Source organism: Mobula hypostoma, chromosome 23 (assembly GCF_963921235.1).
Source record: "Mobula hypostoma chromosome 23, sMobHyp1.1, whole genome shotgun sequence".
Classification (NCBI taxonomy): Eukaryota; Metazoa; Chordata; class Chondrichthyes; order Myliobatiformes; family Myliobatidae; genus Mobula; species Mobula hypostoma.
In genome coordinates, this window is record NC_086119.1 from 214473 (window position 1) to 235557 (window position 21085).

A 21085-nucleotide genomic window follows, 5' to 3' on the forward strand; every position below is an offset into this window, starting at 1 on the left:
TCCTGTCTTCTCCTATCATTTCAGATCTCCCCCTCCCCCTCCAACTTTCAAATCCCTTACTCACTCTTCCTTCAGTTAGTCCTGACGAAGGGTCTCAGCCTGAAACGTCGACTGTACCTCTTCCTACAGATGCTGCTTGGCCTGCTGCATTCACCAGCAACTTTGATGTGTGTTGCTTGAATTTCCAGCATCTGCAGAATTCCTGTTGTTTGCGTTTAAATCCACATAAAGAATTGTTCATTTTGAGTCCCAGCAGCTTTAGTTGCACTGTTTAAACTCCCATGTTTTTTTTAGAGATACAGCACAGAAAAGGCCCTTCCAGCCCACCGAGCCACACCACCCAGCAACCCCTCTATTTAACACTAGTCTGATCATTTATTCGTTCATTATGTTCGTGTCACAGGACGATTTACAATCACAAAAAAATCTACAGATACTGGAAATCCAAAGCAACACACACAAAATGCTGGAGAAACTCAAAGGATACGGTGAGAAACCAGGTGTATGGGGTTGAGTAGGATTCGGGATCAGCCATGATGAAATGGTGGAGCAGACACGATGGGCTGAATGGCCTATTCTGCTCCTATATCTTATGGGACTCAGCAGGCCAGGCAGCATCTATTGAAAGGAGTACACAGTCGACACTTTGAGCTGACACCCTTCATCAGGCCACTCAATTTACAATGACCAGTTAACTTACTAACTGATATGTCTTTGGAATATGGAAGGAAACCGGAGCATCCAGAAGGAACCCATGTGTTCATGGGAAAGACGTACAAACTTCTTACAGAGGATACGAAATTGAACTCTGAACTCCAGAACTGTAGTAGCATCATGCTAATTGCACGGCGCCCTTTTGCTCAAATCAACCTTACAAGTTATATAGGCACAAAAAATCTGCTGGAGGAGCTTGACAGGTTGACCAGCATCTGTGGAAGGAGAAGCACTATGAATGCTTCGGGTCCAAACCCTGCATCAGAACTGATAGTGGAGAGGGGAAATGGCCAGCATGAAGAGGGGAAGGGGAGTGGATCTCCTTCTCTTTATACTGTTCATCTTTTCCTCCCTCTCAGTCCTGCCGCATGGTTTCAACCTGAAATGTCAATAAATCTATTCCTCCAACAAATGTTCCTTGACCCCGAGTTTCTTCACAGATTGTTTGTTACTCCATATTCTACATCTGCAGTCTTTTATATTTCCAGCTTATATAGGCAATTTTGAACATTAATAAAGCAAAGTAAAAATCTCACCAAAGTCACAAACTGATTTGTTTAATGTAAGATGTTATACAGTGGATTCTGGTTAATTGGACCATCAGTTTATCAGGGCAGCTGTTTATTTGGGATAACTCTTGATGAACAAAACCTAAATTGAGAAAATAGTTGGGATTCCTTTTGTTTATTTGGGACACTATGCTGCTCAATTGGGGTCAGAGACTATTGTGGAACAGTTCCTAACTAGCATCAGTCGCATGCACTTGTGAGGCCGCTTGTCACTACAGCATGCTTAGAGTGATCAGTTAAAAAGAGTCAATTGCATGTGTTTGTCTTCAAAAAGCGGTGATTTTTGTCATCGATAATTGGCAAGAAATGATCGGCAAGACAATTCTGAACTGTTTTGCTCACCATGGTTTCAATCATTCAGGCTTGGAGATGCCAGAAACAAATTAAATGATTTCTCTACTTCAACAAGTTAGGAAGGTATCAACAATCATAGAACCATAGAACCATAGAAACTACAGCACAGAAACAGGCCCATCTTGAATGTTACAATGAAAATGGAGGTTTGGAGGATGCAGTCATTTAAAGCATTGTATGATGGCAGTCCATATCTGCACTAGGTGTCTGCAATGATTTTGTTCATCTACAGTTAATCAAAAGAACATGGCAGATGAATTCCTCCATCAATAACTATTGGGATCTAATGCACAGTTTTCTAGTACTATAGAGGAATTAGTAGAGTTTTAATTTGTTTGGTATTTCATTTACATACATGAACTGTTACTCATTTAAATGAAAGTTTGTCTTTTTTATAACTTTTAACCATTTCCATGAAACTTCAGCTAATTGGTCTAAAACGTACTGGTCCTCATGTGTCCAAATTAACCTGAATCTATACAATAAGTCTACATACCTGAGCACCACAACATTGTCCTTTGCACTGACTGTTATATCAAGTAGCCCATCTGCATCCATATCTGTTGTACCATCTATTGATTGTCCAAAGTACTGCAGACCAGTCATCACATCCTTCCCCTTTATTCGCTAAACAATACAAAGAGTAAAATGTGCATCAGTAGATAGTAAATTAAGTTATTTCCTGTTAGTTTACTTGTCCTTTTTTCCTCATTACCAGATCCAGTCTATACACACCCATCTGTCTTTCACTAGAAATTTTAGTGGACACTAAATGCAATATTGAGGTCAAATTGGAGCGGCAGGGTCCAGGCCTGAAAGCGAGGAATGATCCGATGTCTGGCCAATTTAAGCACAGGGCCAGTTGAAAAGGTTGGGGGTGTTGGGGTCAGGCCGGTGCTTAGCTCACTACTCCACGAGATTTACTCGTCTCTGTGCTGAAATGAGGATGTGGCCTTCAATAAATGGGCTCCTGGCTGCAGCGATGAACTCCCGTTTGTGAACTTTACTTCTGAGTGCTATTTCTTTACTTTTTACTGTTTGCATGATTTGTTCCTTTTTGCACATTGAGTGTTTGAGAGTCTTTTTTTAATGGATTTCATTGGCTTTCTTTGTTTTTGTGGCTACCTGTAAAAAGATAAATTTCAATGTTGTACATCGTATACTTCAATAATAAATGTACTTTGAATATTGCTCTGGGCAAAGTTGAAGTCATATAGTCAAATAGGCCCATATGAGTCTATACTGACCAAGATGTATCTTTAAGCAAATTTCATTTCCTAGAAATTGGCCATTATCTCTCTAATCTCTATTCATTTTAAAAAATATTTCTAATTTGTATCCACCCCAGTCACATCTTCTGGCAGCTTGTTCCATATATTTACAATGCACTATGTAAAAAGAAAGTTGCCTCTCAAGTTCTTAATAAACCTTTCACCTCTAACCTTAAGAGTTTTTGATTCCCCAATTCTGGGAAAAAAGACTGCTCAACCTATCTAAGCTCTTTATGATTTTACTGTATATATCTCTATGAGATCACCCTTCAGTTGCCAGTGCTCCGAAGAGTGAAAGGCCCACCCTGACTAACCTCTCCCTATAACTCAGTCCAGGGAGTCCCTGTTTACACTCTTTCCATTTTAATTACACTGCTCCTATAAGAGGGCGAACAACGCTGAGCACAATATTGCAAGTGCAGCTTCATCAACGAAATACTGTTACACTCAATAGCACGTTTCCTCTCTCTCGCACTGCTGGTGAGTGACTATGGAATAGACTAGACTGCAAAGCCACAGCCTGATGAAGGTGATTATGGAGGCCATTACTGCAACATTAAATCTTAAGACAGTTTTGGAGTTCAAAACATCAAAGATGACGATATACATTGGCTTTGGAAAACATTGAGGACTTACCACTCTTTCTAAGATCTCGTTTCTAAACATCTTCCTCAACCTATCAATCTTGATTTCTCCAAAGATATTTAATTACTTACCATTCCTTTTCATATTACTAGTGTCATAAGCTTCAGAAGGATAGGATACAGCTGCTTTTGCTCTTCAAGATAGATACAAATATAATAGAGGAGTTTGAGAGCCTGAATACAACCAATCATAATGAATCTCCTACAGTTAACCTTACCTGGGAATAAGTTTTGTGGATGCCATCCCTTTTCCCATTAAAGATATAGATGCTGCCACAATGATCTTCCTCCACTGGAGCTCCAATAGCTATATCATTGTGCTCATCTTTGTTAATGTCACCTATGTTTGCAATAGCAAACCCAAATCTGGCATTGGAAATACCGACTTCTCCCATCAAACATATCTCACCATCGAAGATACCCTGTTAAATTAAAAAATAATGAATGGGGAGCAGAGGTATATGTAGTCCATTGAACACAACTGGAGCATTATATATTTTCTGATCACCAGCCTAAAGGTAACAACAGCACTAAAGGTGTAGAGGAGATTTAGAAGGGTGTTCCAAAGCAAAGAATTATAGGAGAATTCCGAGGAAAGGTCACTGACCTTGACATGGTGTTGCATAACAGGCTGCTTAAAGAGGTGAGAACCCATGGTATTACAGGAAAGATTAAATTTCTCACACATTTGCCCTCACTCCATCCTCCCACTGCCACACCAGAGACAGGGTTCCTCTTATCCTCACCTACCACCCCACTGTCCTCCATGTCCAGCACACAATTCTCTGTCACCATTTCTAACAGGATCCTACCACCAGGCACATATTTCCCTCCCCTTCACTTTACGCTTTCCACAAGGTTCACTCCCTACACGACTTCCTTGTCCACTCGGCCCTCCCCACTGATCTCCCTCCTGGCACTTATCCTTGAAAGCAGAATAAGTGCAACACCTGCCCCTATACCTCCTCCCTCACTACCATTCAGGATCCCGAATAGTCCTTCCAGGTGAGGCGACACTTCACCTATGAGTCTGTTGGGGTCATATACTATGCCCAGTGCTCCCAGTGTGGCCTCCTGTCTATCGGTGAGCATTACAAAGATTGGGAGACTGCTTCGCTAAGCACTTATGCTCCATCTGCCAGAGAAAGCAGGATCGCCCAGTACCCACCCTTCAACTCTACTTCCCATTTCCTTTCTGACATGTCAGTCCCATGGCCTCCTCTACTGCTGCAGTGAGGCCACACTCAGGTTGAAAGAAGCAATAATTCTTTATAGTCTGTCTCTATATAGCCTCCAACCTGGTGGCATGAACATCAATTTCTCAAACTTCAGGCAATTGCCCCTGCCCCTTCACCATTCCCTATTCCTGTTTCCTTCTCTCACCTTATCTGCTTGACTGCCTGTCATCTGCCTCAGCTGCTCCTCCTCCTTCCCTTTCTTCCATGGTCTTCTACCCTTTCCTGTCAGATTCCCCCTCCTCCAGCCCTTTATCTCTTTCACCAAAAAACTTCCCAGCACTTTACTTCACTCTCTCCTCTCTCTCAGTTTCACCCATTACCTATCATCTCGCACTTCTTCCTCCCCTCCCCCACCTTCTTATTCTGACTTCTCATTCTTTTTCCAGTCCTGATGAAGGGTCTCAGCCCGAAACATCAACTGTTTACTCTTTTCCATAAATGCTGCCTGGCCTGCTGAGTTCCTCCAGCATTTTGTGTGTGTAGTATGGATAAAAGAGTGATTGGCCGGCAGGAGGCAAAGAATGGGAAGAAAGGGGGCTTCTTCTGGTTAGCTGTCAGTAAGTTCCACAGGGCGTCAGTGTTAGGACCACTTTTTGTCATGTTATATATCAATGATTTGGATGACAGAATTGATGGCTTTGTGGCTATATTTGTGGATGATATGAAAACAGGTGAAGGGGCAGGTATTGCTGAGGAAGCAAGGAATCTGCAGAAGGACTTAGACAGATTAGGAGAATGGAGAAAGAAGTGGAAGATAGAATATAGCATTGGGAAGTGTATGGTCATGCACATTGTTAGCAAGGAATAAGGGCACAAACTATTTTATAAACAGGGAGAAAACCTAAAAATCAGAGAAGCAAATGAACTTCAGAGTCCTCATGCAGGGTTCCCTAAAGGTTGAGTTGGTGGTAAGGAATGCAATGTTAGCAGTCATTTTGAGAGGACTAGACTATAATATAAGAGTGTAATGCTAAGGTTTTACAAGACATTAGTTAGGCCACACTTGGAGTATTGTGATTAGTTTTAGGCCCCTTATCTGTGAGAATGTGTGCTGGAAGTGGAGAGGGTACAGAGGAGGATCTCACTGAAATCTATTGAATATTAAAAGGCCTAGATAGAGTGGATATGGAGAGGATATTTTCTATGGAGGGGGAGTCTAGGACCAGAAGGCACAGCCTCAGAATAGCGGACATCCATTTAGAACAGAGATGAGAAGAAATTCCTTTAGCCAGGGGGAATTCATTGCCACAGATGGCTGTGGAGGCCAAGTCATTGAGTATATTTAAAGCAGAATTTGATAGGTTCTTGATTAGTCAGGCTGTCAAAGGTTATGCGGACAAGCAAAAGAAGCTGGAAAAGGCATGTAATAAGGGCAATGTCACATTTGTAATGGAGGACTTCAATATGCAAGGGGATTGGGAAAATATAATTGGTTCAGATTGCAAGGGAGGAAATTTGTTAGGTGTCTGCAAGAGGGCATTTTAGAGCAGCTTGTGCTTGAGCCTACTTGGGGAAAGGCCATCTTAGACTGAAGGTTGTGTAATAACCCAGATATTATTAGGGAGCTTAACATAAAGGAACCCTTAAGAGGTAATGCAATTTGAGAGGGAGAAGCATAAGTCACATGTATCAGTGTGACTGATCACAATGGAATCAAGGGAAATACAGAGGCATGAGAAAAGAGTTTTCACAGGTGGACTGGAGGAGGATACTGGCAAGGATGACAACCAAGCAGAGGTGGCTGTAGTTTTCGGAATAGATATGTCCCACAGAAGACGTGGGATCTCTGGGAGACTACCCATGGCCACATCTGCACCAGGTGTATCGAGATGCAGCTCCTGAGAGACATGTTAAGGAACAGGAGTTGCAGCTTCATAAACTTCTTCACACAGAGAGTGGTGAATCTGTGGAATTCTCTGCCACAGGAAACAGTTCATTGGCTATATTTAAGAGGGAGTTAGATATGGCCCTTGTGGCTAAAGGGATCAGGGGGTATAGGGGGAAGGCTGGTATCGTACTGAATGGCGGTGCAGGCTCGAAGGGCCGAATGGCCTACTCCTGCTCCTATTTTCTATGTTTCCATGTTTCTGCAAGTAGATGATGGGTGTAACATGAATGTGAGGAAGGACAAACCAATGAAATGATTGGGTTAAATGCAGACAGAGCAAAGAGTTAAACTGTACCACAGAGGCAAAATTCAAAAGGGCGAAGAATGCAGGACTGAAAGTGCTGTATTTAGGTGCATGTTGCATTCGGAATAAGATGGACAAACGTGGTGCAATTAGAAACTGGTCGAAATTATGTTGTGGGCATCACTGAGTCATGGCTGAAAGAAGGCCCTAGTTAGGAGCAAGGAGATAATGCTGAACCTTTATAAGACACTAGGCAGGCTGCACTTGGAGTTTTGTCAACAGCTTTGGGCCCCATATCTCAGAAAGGATGTGTTGTCATTGGAGAGAGTCCAGAAGAGGTTCACAAGGATGGTTTCAGGAATGAAGGGTTTAACATATGAGGAGTATTTGGCAGCTTTTGGTCTGTACTCACTGGAATTTAGAAGAATGTGGGGGGATCTCTTGGAAACTTACTGAATGTTAAAAGAACTAGATAAGGGGGACGTGGAGCACATGTTTCCTGTGGTGGGGGTATCCAGAACTAGAGGGCACAGCCTCAAAATTGAGGAGTGACCTTTAAGAAGAGAGGCAAGGAGGATTTTTTTTTTTGCCGGGGGTAGTGAATCTGCAGAATGCTCAGCCACAGACTCCGGTGGAGGCCAAGTCCATGGGTATAATTAAAGCAGAAGCTGATTGGTCAGTGCATCAAAGGATATGGCGAGAAGGCAGGTGTATGGGGTTGAGTGGGATCTGGGATCAGCCATGATGGAATGGTGGAGCAAACTCAATAGGCTAAATGGCCTAATTCTGCTCCTATGTTTATGATCTAAGATAGGAGAACGTGGTTGAGAGAGTTGATAAATCTTCCATGATGGAATAATGGAGCAGACTCAGTGGACCAAATGACTTAATTCTGTTCTATGTCTTATAGAACATAGAAATCTACAGCACATTACAGGCCCTTTAGCCTACAATGTTGTACCCACTATCTAGCCTACTCTAGAAACTGCCTAGAATTTCCCTACCACATAGTTGTTTTGTTAAGCTCCTTGTACCTACCCTAAAAGTCTCTTAAAAGACCCTATCCTATCCACCCCTACCACCATTGCTGGCAGTACATTCCATACACCCACCACTCTCTGTGTGAAAAACTTACCCAACATCCCCTCTGTACCTACTTCCAAGCACCTTAAAACTATGCCCCCTTGTGTTAGCCATTCCAGCCCTGGGAAAAAGCCTCTGGCTATCCAATCGATCAATGCCTCTCATCATCTTATACACCTCTATCAGGTCACCTCTCATTGTCTGTTGCTCCAAGGAGAAAAGGCCAAGTTCACTCAACCTATTCTCATAAGGCATGCTCCCCGGTCCAGGAAATATCCTTGTAAATATGTCTTATGGTCTTATGACCTGAAATGTTAACTGATATTTCTTCCGTTGATGCTGCTTGACTAGTGAGTCGTAACAGAATTTCTGTTTTTGTCTTATAATTATATTTGCGAGGAGAAGTTGCCTACATTGAGATTGTACTCTTTAGAACAAAGGGACTGAGAAAAATTTAAGTGACGTATATAAAAATGATGTGCCATAGCACTCTAGGTATATAAACAGGTGTTGGGAGAGGAGTAGCACATATAAAATTTTGGAGAACCTCAGCAAGTCAGGCGACATCTACAGAGGGAAATAAACAGTCAACGTTTTGGGTCAAGACGCTTCATTGGGAATAGAAAGCAAGGGGCAAAAGTTAGGGCAAGAAGGCAGGGTGAGGAGAGAGGAGCCTAAGCTGGCAGGTGATAGGTGAGTCCAGATGAAGGAGAAGGTAGGTGAGGGTGAAGGTGGGTTGGTGGGTGGAGGAGGGGGAATGAAAGAGAATTATGTGAGAAACTGGGAGAAAGAGACAAGGAATCTGATAGGAGAGGATAGTAGGCTATGGAATAAAGGGAAGGAGGTGGGAAACCTGAGGGAGATGATGGGCAGGTTATGATAGCTGAGGTGAGGAAGAGAAGGGGTGGTATGACCACCATAATGAATTAATATAAAGGGGGAGTTTGGTCAACAGAGTGGTCAACCAGCAGTTAGTTAAATTGATGTTCATCCCATCAGGTTGGAGACCACTAAGATGAAATATTAGGCATTTGGCCTCATTGTGGTTATGGGGGAAGTCAATGACAAATGGGAAGTGTGGAGATGGGAAGTGAAATTGAAATGAATTGTCATCAGGAGATCCTGGCCGTGGTCACAAACAGCAAAGGTTCTTGACAAAGTGGTCCCCAGTGAGTAGTATGTTTCATTGATGTCACTGATGTAAAGAAGGCTGCACGAGGAGCACCAGATATGATAAGTGCCCCCCAAAAAACTCACAGCTAAAGTGCAGCCTCATCTGGAAGGACATTTAGGACCATGTATAGTGATGAGGGAGAAGATATAGTGGCAGTGTAGGTAGCGCTTAGCACATTTGCAGTAACCTGTGGGAAGGGACAAGTGAGAGAGGGGTCATGGAGAGAGTGATGGGGTGGGAAGCTTAGAGGGACGTTAACCAAGTGCAGGTAATTGGGTGGGCACTATAGCTTGGCATGAACTGATTGGGTTGAAGGGCCTGTATCCATGCTATATTGTTCTATGACTCTATTAGATGGGGCAGAATGTGCCCAGGAAAGTTTTATGAAGCAATATGCAAAATATCAGGGCTACACTTGACCTCCTCTTAGGAAATTATACTGAGCAAGCGAAAGTGAGATAGTAAGTGTATTGTATGCAGTTTAATAGCGTAGTGAGTCGACTGGGCTTCCTACATGGAGGCCTCCCTCTTTTCTTGGTGGGGGGGCGTTTTCCAACTTGACTGGTCCACTTTGTCACTCCTTTACTGTAAGTTGCCCAGTGTGCACCTTTTCTCATTTTCAGAAGGCGTTTGATAAGGTTCCATACATGGGGCTGCTTAACAAGACAAAATCCTACGACATTACAGGTAAGATACTGCCATGGATAGTGGAATGGCTGACAGGCGGGAGGCAGCGGGTGGGAATAAAAGGGACCTTTTCTGGCTGGCTGCCAATGAGTAGTGGTTTTCCTCAGGGGTCAGTATTGGGACTGCTGCTTTTCACATTGTTTGTCAATGATTTAGATAATGGAATTGATGGCTTTAAGACAAAGTTTACAGGTGATAGGAAGATAGGTGGAGGGGTAGGTAATGCTGAGAAAGCAATGCGATTGCAACAGGACTTAGACAAATTGGAAGAATGGGCAAAAAACTGGCAGATGGAATACAGTGTTGGGAAATGAATGATGATACATTTTGGTAAAAGGAACAATAGTACGGACTATTATCTAAATGGGGAGAGGGGTTCAAATATCAGAGGTGCACCGGAATTTACGAGTCCTCATGCAAGACTCACAGAAGGTTAATTTACAGGTTGAAGCTGCGGTAAAGAAAGCAAATACAATGTTGGCATTTATACTTTATACTTTGTCGCCAAACAATTGGTGCTAGAACGTACAATCATCACAGCGATATTTGATTCTGCACTTCACACTCCCTGGATTACAAATATTAAATATTAAAAATAGTTCAAATTAGTAAATATTAAAAATTTAAATTATAAATCATAAATAGAAAATAGAAAAATGGAAAGTAAGGTAGTGCAAAAAAACCGAGATGCAGGTCCGGATATTTGGAGGGTACGGCCCAGATTCGGGTCGGGATCCGTTCAGCAGTCTTATCACAGTTGGAAAGAAGCTGTTCCCAAATCTGGCCGTATGAGTCTTCAAGCTCCTGAACCTTCTCCCAAAGGGAAGAGGGACAAAAACTGTGTTGGCTGGGTGGGTCGTGCCCTTGATTATCCTGGCAGCACTGCTCCGACAGCGTGCGGTGTAAAGTGAGTCCAAGGACGGAAGATTGGTTTGTGTGATGTGCTGTGCCGTGTTCACGATCTTCTGCAGCTTCTTTCAGTCTTGGACAGGACAACTTCCATACCAGGTTGTGATGCACCCTAGAAGAATGCTTTCTACGGTGCATCTATAAAAATTAGTGAGGGTTTTAGGGGACGGGCCAAATTTCTTTAGCTTTCTCAGGAAGTAAAGGCACTGGTGGGCCTTCTTGGCAGTGAACTCTGCTTGGTTGGACCAAGTCAGGTCATTTGTGATATTGACCCCGAGGAACTTAAAGCTTTTGACCTGTTCCACTTGCGCACCACCAATGTAAATTGGGTCGTGCAGTCCGCTACTCCTTCTGAAGTCAACAACCAATTCCTTCGTCTTGCTGACGTTGAGGGATAGGTTATTGTCTTCGCACCATGCCACCAGGTTCTTAATTTCCTCTCTGTACTCAAACTCATCATTACCCAAGATACGGCCTACAATTGTTGTGTCATCAGCAAAGTTATATATTGAGTTTGATGGAAACTTGGCTACACAATCGTGGGTGTACAGTGAGTACAGCAGGGGGCTGAGTACACAGCCTTGTGGGACACCAGTGCTTAGAGTGATTGTAGAGGAGAGCTTGTGCCCTATTTTTACAGCCTGGGTCCTGTCTGTGAGGAAGTTGAAGATCCAGCTGCAGATCTGAGTGCTAAGGCCCAGGTTCTGGAGCTTAGGAATCAGTTTATTTGGAATGATGGTATTAAAGGCAGAGCTGTAGTCAATGAAAAGGAGCCTTACATATGTGTCTTTATCCTCCAGGTGTTCTAAAGAGGGCAATATTTAAAGGGCAATAGAATATAAAAGCAAGAAGATAATGCTGAACCTTGATAAGACACTAGACAGGCCACACTTTGAGTTTTGTCAACAGTTTTAGGCCCCATATCTCAGAACGGATGTGTCGTCATTGGAGAGAATCAAAAGAGGGTTCATGAGGATGATTCCGGGAATGAAGGGCATTAGCATATGAGGGGCATTTGGGAGCTTTGGGCCTGTAATCACTGGAATTTTGAAGAATGCAGGGAGATCTCATTGAAACCTATTGAATGTTGAAAGGACTGAATAGTAAACATCCTCTCCACCTCCACCCTGTGGTGGGGGAATCCAGAACTAGAGGTCACAGCCTCAAAATTGAGGGGTGACTCTTTAGAGAGGGACTTCCGCCTGCGGCTCGATAGAGTAATACATAAATTTTGCGGCTGCCTTCAATTCCTCCTTTTCCCCAGTTTAAACCCTGAATTTTTGACTTTTATTTCTCAGATCTCAGAGGGAAATAGTTATCATCATGTCATATCCTTTAAGAAGTGGAAAGTTGCCTTTTGAATCCAGTAATGGAAAGGGAAACACTTTGAAAGAAAAATCGGAAGATATGCCTGTCCGGGCTGAGTGTTTGGAACGTGTGTCGATAGCTCTTGACAACAAAATAGACAATAACACTTCTGAGTTGAAGTCGTTCCGACAGAGTTTTCAGACTATTGAGGAAAATATTATTTCCTCGAATACTGAGTTTAAAGAATCGAAACGTCAGACTGTGGATATTTCAACCCGCTTGGAACAGGCTCAACGTAAAATTGTCAATTTAGAGGCGAAGTCTCATCGAAATAATATACGAATTATTGGACTCAAGGAAGGACCTGAGAGTGGGAATTTATTAGACTATTTTACCAATTTGTTTTAATCTTTGTTTCCAGATATTCTACCTCAACCTCCCGATATTGAAAGAGCTCATAGAACTTTCATATCAAACTCTCAGACCTCAGGTAAATCACGTCCTATTTTAGTCAACTTTCTTCGCTTTAAAGTTAGAGACCAAATTATAAAATGTGCAAGGAAACAGAGAGTTTTTAAATTTAACGGTTCCGAGATCCATTTTTACGAAGATTATCCGCGGGAAATTATGGAACAGCGAATCAAATTTGCCCCAGCGATGAAAACTGCGTATGAAAAGGAACTTTTCTGATTGCTTCGCTATCCCACAAGATTAAAATTATTTCCTAAAGATTCTACATCTTGTGTGTTTTCAGATTCCCAAGCAGCATTGGACTTTGTTAACTCTATCGTGGAGTCGGCTGATGCATGAAGGATATTTGGGGTGCTGAATAATTTTCTGAAAGAAAACAGGCTTTGAAGATTTTTGATATGCTGAAGATTTCCTTTGACTGATTAACTATTTAAAGAAGAGGTGAACTTCTTGGTTTGACCAATGATTGACTTCATTGTCAATCAATGAAGATTGAAGTCTGTTTGGTATATGGAGTGAACTAATACAGTGGACAGATTATTAACTGGTTTGATTATCTGCTTCTTTCTTCCTTTTCTTTAATTAATTAAGTGATAGCTTTCATAGTTTATATAGACTCTTTCTTATATAGTGAGGAGTGTTTAGAATAGATAATTAGCTTTAGTTTTAAGCTAAAGGAATAATGGTGTTTTTTTCTTGTTTGAGAATGTACTGTTTAGGTTTAAATAGCGTGGTTTTGAAGCCTTTGGAGAATGTTTTTGCATTCCTAGTTTATTTTCAACGATTAACTATAAACATTTTTTTCTGTTTCTCTGTTGAGCTTTCTTATCTTAGGGGCACGTGATTTCTTTGTAAAGGGGAGGGGGGAATTGGGAGAAAAACTTTTAAATCGCTATTTATATTGAGCCGCATGCAGAGTTCTGCTTCTTTCTTTTATTTGGGGAGGCATTCTGGCTTTTCCTTCCTTTTTGCCGGATTTCTACCTTTTGGGATGGGGGGAGGATTTGGGTTTTGTTTTTCGTTTTGGGGTTTATTATAAGACCATAAGACAAAGGAGCAGAAGTCGGCCATTCGGCCCATCGAGTCTGCTCCATTGTTTTATCATGAGCTGATCCATTCTCCCATTTAGTCCCATTCCCCCGCCTTCTCACCATAACTTTTGATGCCCTGGCTACTCAGATACCTATCAATCTCTGCCTTAAATACACCCAATGACTTGGCCTCCACTGCTGCCCGTGGCAACAAATTCCATAGATTCACCACCCTCTGACTAAAAAAATTTCTTCGCATTTCTGTTCTGAATGGGCGCCCTTCAATCCTTAAGTCATGCCCTCTCGTACTAGACTCCCCAATCATGGGAAACAACTTTGCCACATCCACTCTGTCCATGCCTTTCAACATTCGAAATGTTTCTATGAGGTCTCCCCTCTTTCTTCTAAACTCCAAGGAATACAGTCCAAGAGCGGACAAACGTTCCTCATATGTCAACCCTCTCATTCCCGGAATCATTCTAGTGAATCTTCTCTGAACCCTCTCCAACATCAGCACATCCTTTCTTAAATAAGGAGACCAAAACTGCCCACAGTACTCCAAGTGAGGTCTCACCAGTGCCTTATAGAGCCTCAACATCACATCCCTGCTCCTATACTCTATTCCTCTAGAAATGAATGCCAACATTGCATTCACCTTCTTCACTACTGACTCAACCTGGAGGTTAACTTTAAGGGTATCCTGTACAAGGACTCCCAAGTCCCGTTGCATCTCAGAACTTTGAATTCTTTCCCCATTTAAATAATAGTCTGCCCGTTTATATTTTCTGCCAAAGCGCATAACCATACACTTTCCAACATTATACTTCATTTGCCACTTCTCTACCCATTCTTCCAATCTATCCAAGTCCCTCTGCAGACTCTCCCGTTTCCTCAGCACTACCGGCCCCTCCACCTGTCTTCGTATCGTCAGTAAACTTAGCCACAAAGCCATCTATTCCATAATCAGCAAACTTAGCCACAAAGCCATCTATTCCATAATCGATATATTCCATATAGGATTTCTTTTTCAGGTTTTTTTCCATTATGGAACTGCGGAGCGTGGGTGTTTTCTATATGGTATTTATCACCGCCATCTTTGATTAGCCCACGATGGTATGCGTGTATTTTCGTGTTTAAAACAATATTCTATGGTTAATAAACAGATAAACGTTATTAGTTGGAATGTGCAGACTGGAATCACCCTATTAAGCAAAAGAGGACTTTTAAAATTATTAACCGATTCCAGCCTGATATAATTTTTGTTCAAGAAACGCATATCAGAATGGGCGATCAAAATAGATTTTTTAAAACGTGGAAGGTCCTTCAATATCATGCTACTTGTCAAAATAAAACAAAGGGAGTATCTATTTTTATTAAAGCTAATATTTTATTTATCCAAGAAGATATCGACTCAGATATCAATGGTAGATTTTTAGTTATTAAAGGAACAATCTGTAATAGAAAAATTGTCTTGGTTAATCTATATGGACCTAATGAAGATGATCCTTTTTTTAAAAATGTATTTGGTTCATTATCAGACTTAAATGAATTTATGCTGCTGATGGGAGGTGACTTCAACTGTTGTTTAAGCCCTTTGATTGACAAGAGTTCAACCAATCAGCAGCTTCCAAGTAGTTCAGCATCACTTATTAATTCCTTTTTAATTGATTATGGTTTGATAGAAATCTGTAGAAATCTACATCCTAATGATAGAGATTATTCTTTTTATTCACATGTCCATAAAAAATACTCACGAATTGATTATTTTATACCTGATTTCTGATTTTTGTCCAAAGTCCAGAAAGGTGAATATGATGCTATTGCTGTCTCGGATCATGCTCCTTTAAGCTTAACTTTTGAATTGAATGATGTTAGCAATGTAAACTTGCCTTGGTGTTTTCCAGAAAACTTATTACAAAGTTTGGACTTTGTCAAATTTATAGAGATTCAAATAAAAGATTTTTTAATAATATAGAAGATATATCGAAATTGATTATATGGGATACATTTAAAGCGTATTTGCGAGGTCAGATAATCTCCTATTTGGCTAAGCTTAAGAAACAGACAAATATAGAGTTAGATAGGATTTCAAAACAAATTAAAGATTTGCACTTATGCAGTTTCTTCTAATATTGACTTATTTAAACAAAGTGTTGAACTCCAATCACAATATAATTTATTATTAACTTATCCTATTGAAAGAAATTTGCTTAAATTAAAAAGCCAATTTTATGTGTTTGGAGATAAAAGTAATAAGCTACTAGCATCCCAACTAAAAGCAGTTAGAGCTAAAAGACGAATTTTAAAAATTCATAAGGGAGATGGTAGTTTAGCTTGTAACTATGAAGATATTAATAACATTTTTCAAGACTATTACAGTGAACTTTATAAATCTCAGATTCCAGCTGATCCTTCTAAAATGAATGCCTTTTTACAAAAGATTGACTTTCCTAGAATATCTGTTGAAGATCAACAAATTCTTGATACTTCTTTTACTGAAAGAGAAATTCAGAAAGCTATTTTTTCAATGCAATCTGGTAAAACTCCTGGACTAGATGGTTTTTCGGTAGGATTTTATAAAAAATTTGAAAATTTACTTACTCCTGATATGTTGGAAATGTTTAAAGATTCTTTTTTGTTCTACATTTTATGAAGCTTCTATTTCTTTAATTCTTAAGAAAGATAAATGCCCTACGGATTGGGCTTCATATAGACCTTTCTCATTATTAAATGTAGATCCCAAAATTCTTTCAAAAACAATGGCTAATCGGTTGGCGAATATACTAGCTAAGATTATTTCTCAGGACCAAACAGGTTTAATAAAAGGCCAGTTCTTGCTTTCCCAAGAGCTGTAGCATTCCCTGATCTAAAGGCAGCATCACGATCCCCCGGCCTGGCATGGACCTCTACAGTGAGCCATGCCTTCTTATTTGCCCTCACCTGGATGTGTCTTGTATACTAACATCATCAGTACTCTTTTCTATGTAGCTGGTCACAGAATCCACATATTCCTTGATGTTGATATGGTTGCCATAGATAACAGTTTTACTGAACATTCTCTAGTTCATATTATCAATGCAGTCCTGCAGTGCAGAGATTGCACCCTCAGGCCAGGTTTGCACCTTTAGAACTGGTTTGACCTGTTTGATCACTGGTTTGAATGCTGGAATTGACATTGCAGATAAGTGATCTGATAATCTTATACTATAAGCACCTCATTCGTTCCTACTTGCCTCTACCTACTCTAACTCCTTTTTTCTCTTAACCAAGTTCTCAATATCTCTTGAAAACCAAGGTTCACTATACTTGTTACCCTTACCTTTAATTCTGACGGACAAGTACAAGCTTTATATTCTCAAAATTTTGTTTTTGAAGGCCTTTCACCTTCCAAGTACACCTTTGCCAGAAAACAGCTTGTCCCAATTTGCATTTGCCCAGATCATTCAGATACCATAAAAAAAAATCACCTTTCTCCAATTCAGAATCTCAACCCGGGGACCAGACCTTTTTTTCTGCATATTTACTTTGAAACTAATGACATTGTGGTCACTGGATGCAAAGTGTTCCCCTAACCAACTTCTGTCAGCTGCCCTGTCCCATTCCCTAATAGCAGATTCAGCATTGCATGGTCTCTCTTGGGACTTCTATGTACAGATGAAGAGAACTTTCCTGAACACATTTGACAAAACTCTGTCTAAGGGATTCACAGTCAATATGTGGAAAGTTAAAACCATCTACTATAACAATCTTATGTTTCTTGCAACAATCTGCAATCACTTTACAAATTTGTTCTTCTAAATCCTAATGACTGCTGGGTGGTCAGTAATATAGCCCCATTAATGTTGCCATACATTTCTTATTTCTCTCCCACCCAATATGCCTCACTAGTCGAGTTCTGCAGTCTGTCATATGGGGCACTGCTAGTGACATTTTCCCTGACTAGTAATGCCACCCCTCCTCCTTTAATCCCTCCTGCTCTGTCTTGTTGAACTCCGGAACACTGAGCCGCCAGCCCTGCCCCTCCTGCAACCAAGTCTCTCGAATGGCTACAATATCATAATGCCAGGTGTTGGTCCATGCCTGAGCTCATTTGCCTTTCCTACGATGCTTCTTGCATTGAAATATACACAGCTCAGGACATTAGTCGTACACTGCTCATCTTTAGATTCCCAACTTTGAAGTGTCATAGAACCATAGAACCATAGAACCATAGAAACTACAGCACAGAAACAGGCCCTTTGGCCCTTCTTGGCTGTGCCGAACCATTTTCTGCCTAGTCCCACTAAACTGCACACGGACCATATCCCTCCATACACCTCCCATCCATGTATCTGTCCAATTTATTCTTAAATGTTAAAAAAGAACCCGCATTCACCACCTCGTCTGGCAGCTCATTCCATACTCCCACCACTCTCTGTGTGAAGAAGCCCCCCCTAATGTTCCCTTTAAACTTTTCCCCCTTCACCCTTAACCCATGTCCTCTGGTTTTTTTCTCCCCTTGCCTCAGTGGAAAAAGCCTGCTTGCATTCACTCTATCTATACCCACCATAATTTTATATACCTCTATCAAATCTCCCCTCATTCTTCTACGCTCCAGGGAATAAAGTCCCAACCTATTCAACCTTTCTCTGTAACTGAGTTTCTCAAGTCCCGGCAACATCCTTGTAAACCTTCTCTGCATTCTTTCAACCTTATTTATATCCTTCCTGTAATTTGGTGACCAAAACTGAACACAATACTCCAGATTCGGCCTCACCAATGCCTTATACAACCTCATCATAACACTCCAGCTCTTATACTCAATACTTCGATTAATAAAGGCCACTGTACCAAAAGCTCTCTTTACGACCCTATCTACCTGTGACGACACTTTTAGGGAATTTTGTATCTGTATTCCCAGATCCCTCTGTTTCACTGCACTCCTCAGTGTCTTACCATTAACCCTGTATGTTCTACGTTGGTTTGTCCTTCCAACGTGCAATACCTCACACTTGTCAGTATTAAACTCCATCTGCCATTTTTCAGCCCATTTTTCCAGCTGGTCCAAGTCCCTCTGCAGGCTCTGAAAACCTTCCTCACTGTCTACTACACCTCCAATCTTTGTATCATCAGCAAACTTGCTGATCCAATTTACCACATTATCATCCAGATCATTGATATAGATGACAAATAACAATGGACCCAGCACTGATCCCTGTGGCACACCACTAGTCACAGGCCTCCACTCAGAGAAGCAATTCTCTACCACCACTCGCTGGCTTCTTCCATCGAGCCAATGTCTAATCCAATTTACCACCTCTCCATGTATACCTAGCGAATGAATTTTCCTAACTAACCTCCCATGCGGGACCTTATCAAAGACCTTACTGAAATCCATGTAGACAATATCCACTGCCTTCCCTTCATCCACTTTCCTGGTAACCTCCTCAAAAAACTCCAACAGATTGGTCAAACATGACCTACCACACACAAAGCCATGTTGACTCTCCCTAATAAGCCCCTGTCTATCCAAATACTTGTAGATCCTGTCTCTTAGTACTCCCTCCAATAACTTACCTACTACTGACGTTAAACTCACCGGCCTATAATTTCCCGGATAACTTTTCGATCCTTTTTTAAACAACGAAACAACATGAGCCACTCTCCAATCCTCCGGCACTTCACCCGTAGACAGCGACATTTTAAGTATTTCTGCCAGGGCCCCCACAATTTCAACACTAGTCTCCTTCAAGGTCCGAGGAAACACCCTGTCAGGTCCCGGGGATTTATCCACTTTAATTTTCCTCAAGACAGCAAGCACCTCCTCCTTTTCAATCTGTACAGTTGCCATGGTCTCACTACTTGATTCCCTCAATTCCATAGATTTCATGCCAGCTTCCTTAGTAAATACAGATGCAAAAAACCTATTTAAGATCTCCCCCATTTCCTTTGGTTCCGCACAAAGCCGACCACTCTGATCTTCAAGAGGACCAATTTTATCTCTTACAATCCTTTTGCTCTTAATATACTCGTAAAAGCTCTTTGGATTATCCTTCACTTTGACTGCCAAGGCAACCTCATGTCTTCTTTTTGCCCTCCTGATTTCTTTCTTAAGTATTTTCTTGCACTTCTTATACTCCTCAAGCACCTGATTTACCCCCTTTACCACCAACGTTTGCTTCCACAAACTCTCCATTAACTATTCTGGCACTCTGGTTCCCATCCCCCTGCAACTCTAGTTTAAACCTCACCATGCAGCATTAACAAACCTTCTCAAAATCTTATGCCCTCCCTCCTACACCAACTCCTTAGCGACATATTAAACTTTATAATCTTCCTAGTTCTGCCTCACTAGCACATGGCACAGGTAACAATCCTGAGATCACAACCCTAGAGGTCCTGCCCTTTAACTTAGCACCTAACTCCCTGAACTTCCAATGCAGAACCTCATCATTCATCCTCCCCATGGTATTGGTACCTACATGGACCACGACTTTCGGCTGTTCACCCTTCCACTTAAGAATGCTGATGACTTAATCCGAGATATCCTGGAACCTGGCACCCAGGAGGCAACATACCATCCAGGAATCTTGTTTTCGCCCACAGAACCTCCTGTCCATCCCCCTAACGAATCCCCTATCACCACAGCGTGCCCCTTCTCCTCCTTTCCCTTCTGAGTCGCAGAGGCAGTCTCAGTGCCAAAGACCCAAGCACTGTGACTTTCCTTTGTTGGGTCATTTCCCCCCACCCCACCGACAGTATCCAAAGTGATACACCTGTTGTTGAGAGGGATGGCTACAAGGGTTCATTGCACTGGTCCTTTAACCCTTTTCCCCTCCTTGACTGTCACCCAACCAATTTCCTGTGTCCTGCACCTTGGGTATAAATACCTTTCTATATGTCCTATCGATCATCCCCTCAGCCTCCCGATTGATCCAGAGCTCACCCAGTTCCAGCTCCAACTCCTTAATGTGGTTTATTAAAAGCTGCAGCTGGATGCACTTCTCACAATTGTAGTCATCAGGGACACTGGACATCTCCCTGCCTTCTCACATCCCGCAAGATGAGTATTAAACCATCCTACTGGTTAAACTGGCATCTCTGCTGTCCTAACTGATCAGATATAAAGAAGGAAAAAGAAAACTTTACCTGGAGCTTTTCCTTTTTTGCTTTCTCAGACTGAAGCCTCAAAGGGCTAAGGCCTCAAGATCACCACTCTAACTGCGTCCATTCAGACGACGGCTGCAGCACTTGTCTCTGCCTTCCTTTAATTTGCTCTTGCTAATCAATTCCAAACACCGATTGGTCCCTGGTCGGAGCTCAGTTACACTGCCACAATCCCCGCTGCCTTTTTCTACCCGGCCAGCTGTCCAGACTCGGTCAAACTCAAACTTCAGATTTGTCGCTGGTCAGAGCTCAGTTACACTGCCACAATCCCCGCTGCCTTTTTCAGTTTGACACTCTTAAGTTAGGACATCATTTTAGAGCTGTGCACGATATTGGTATGACTGCACTTAGTTC

At 41.7% G+C, this 21085-nt stretch overlaps 1 protein-coding gene across 2 annotated transcripts in view; it reads right to left on the reverse strand.

The window, feature by feature from the left end:
• LOC134337106 (integrin alpha-E-like) overlaps positions 1 to 21085 on the reverse strand; it is a 296891-nt gene that overhangs the window by 182931 nt on the left and 92875 nt on the right. For both annotated transcript variants that reach the window (XM_063031953.1, XM_063031952.1), the window contains exons 15-16: positions 3771 to 3974; positions 2134 to 2264 (exon numbers count right to left, since the gene is read on the reverse strand). In XM_063031953.1, coding sequence (XP_062888023.1) covers positions 2134 to 2264; positions 3771 to 3974 — 335 coding nt within the window. The remainder of the gene's footprint in view (positions 1 to 2133; positions 2265 to 3770; positions 3975 to 21085) is intronic.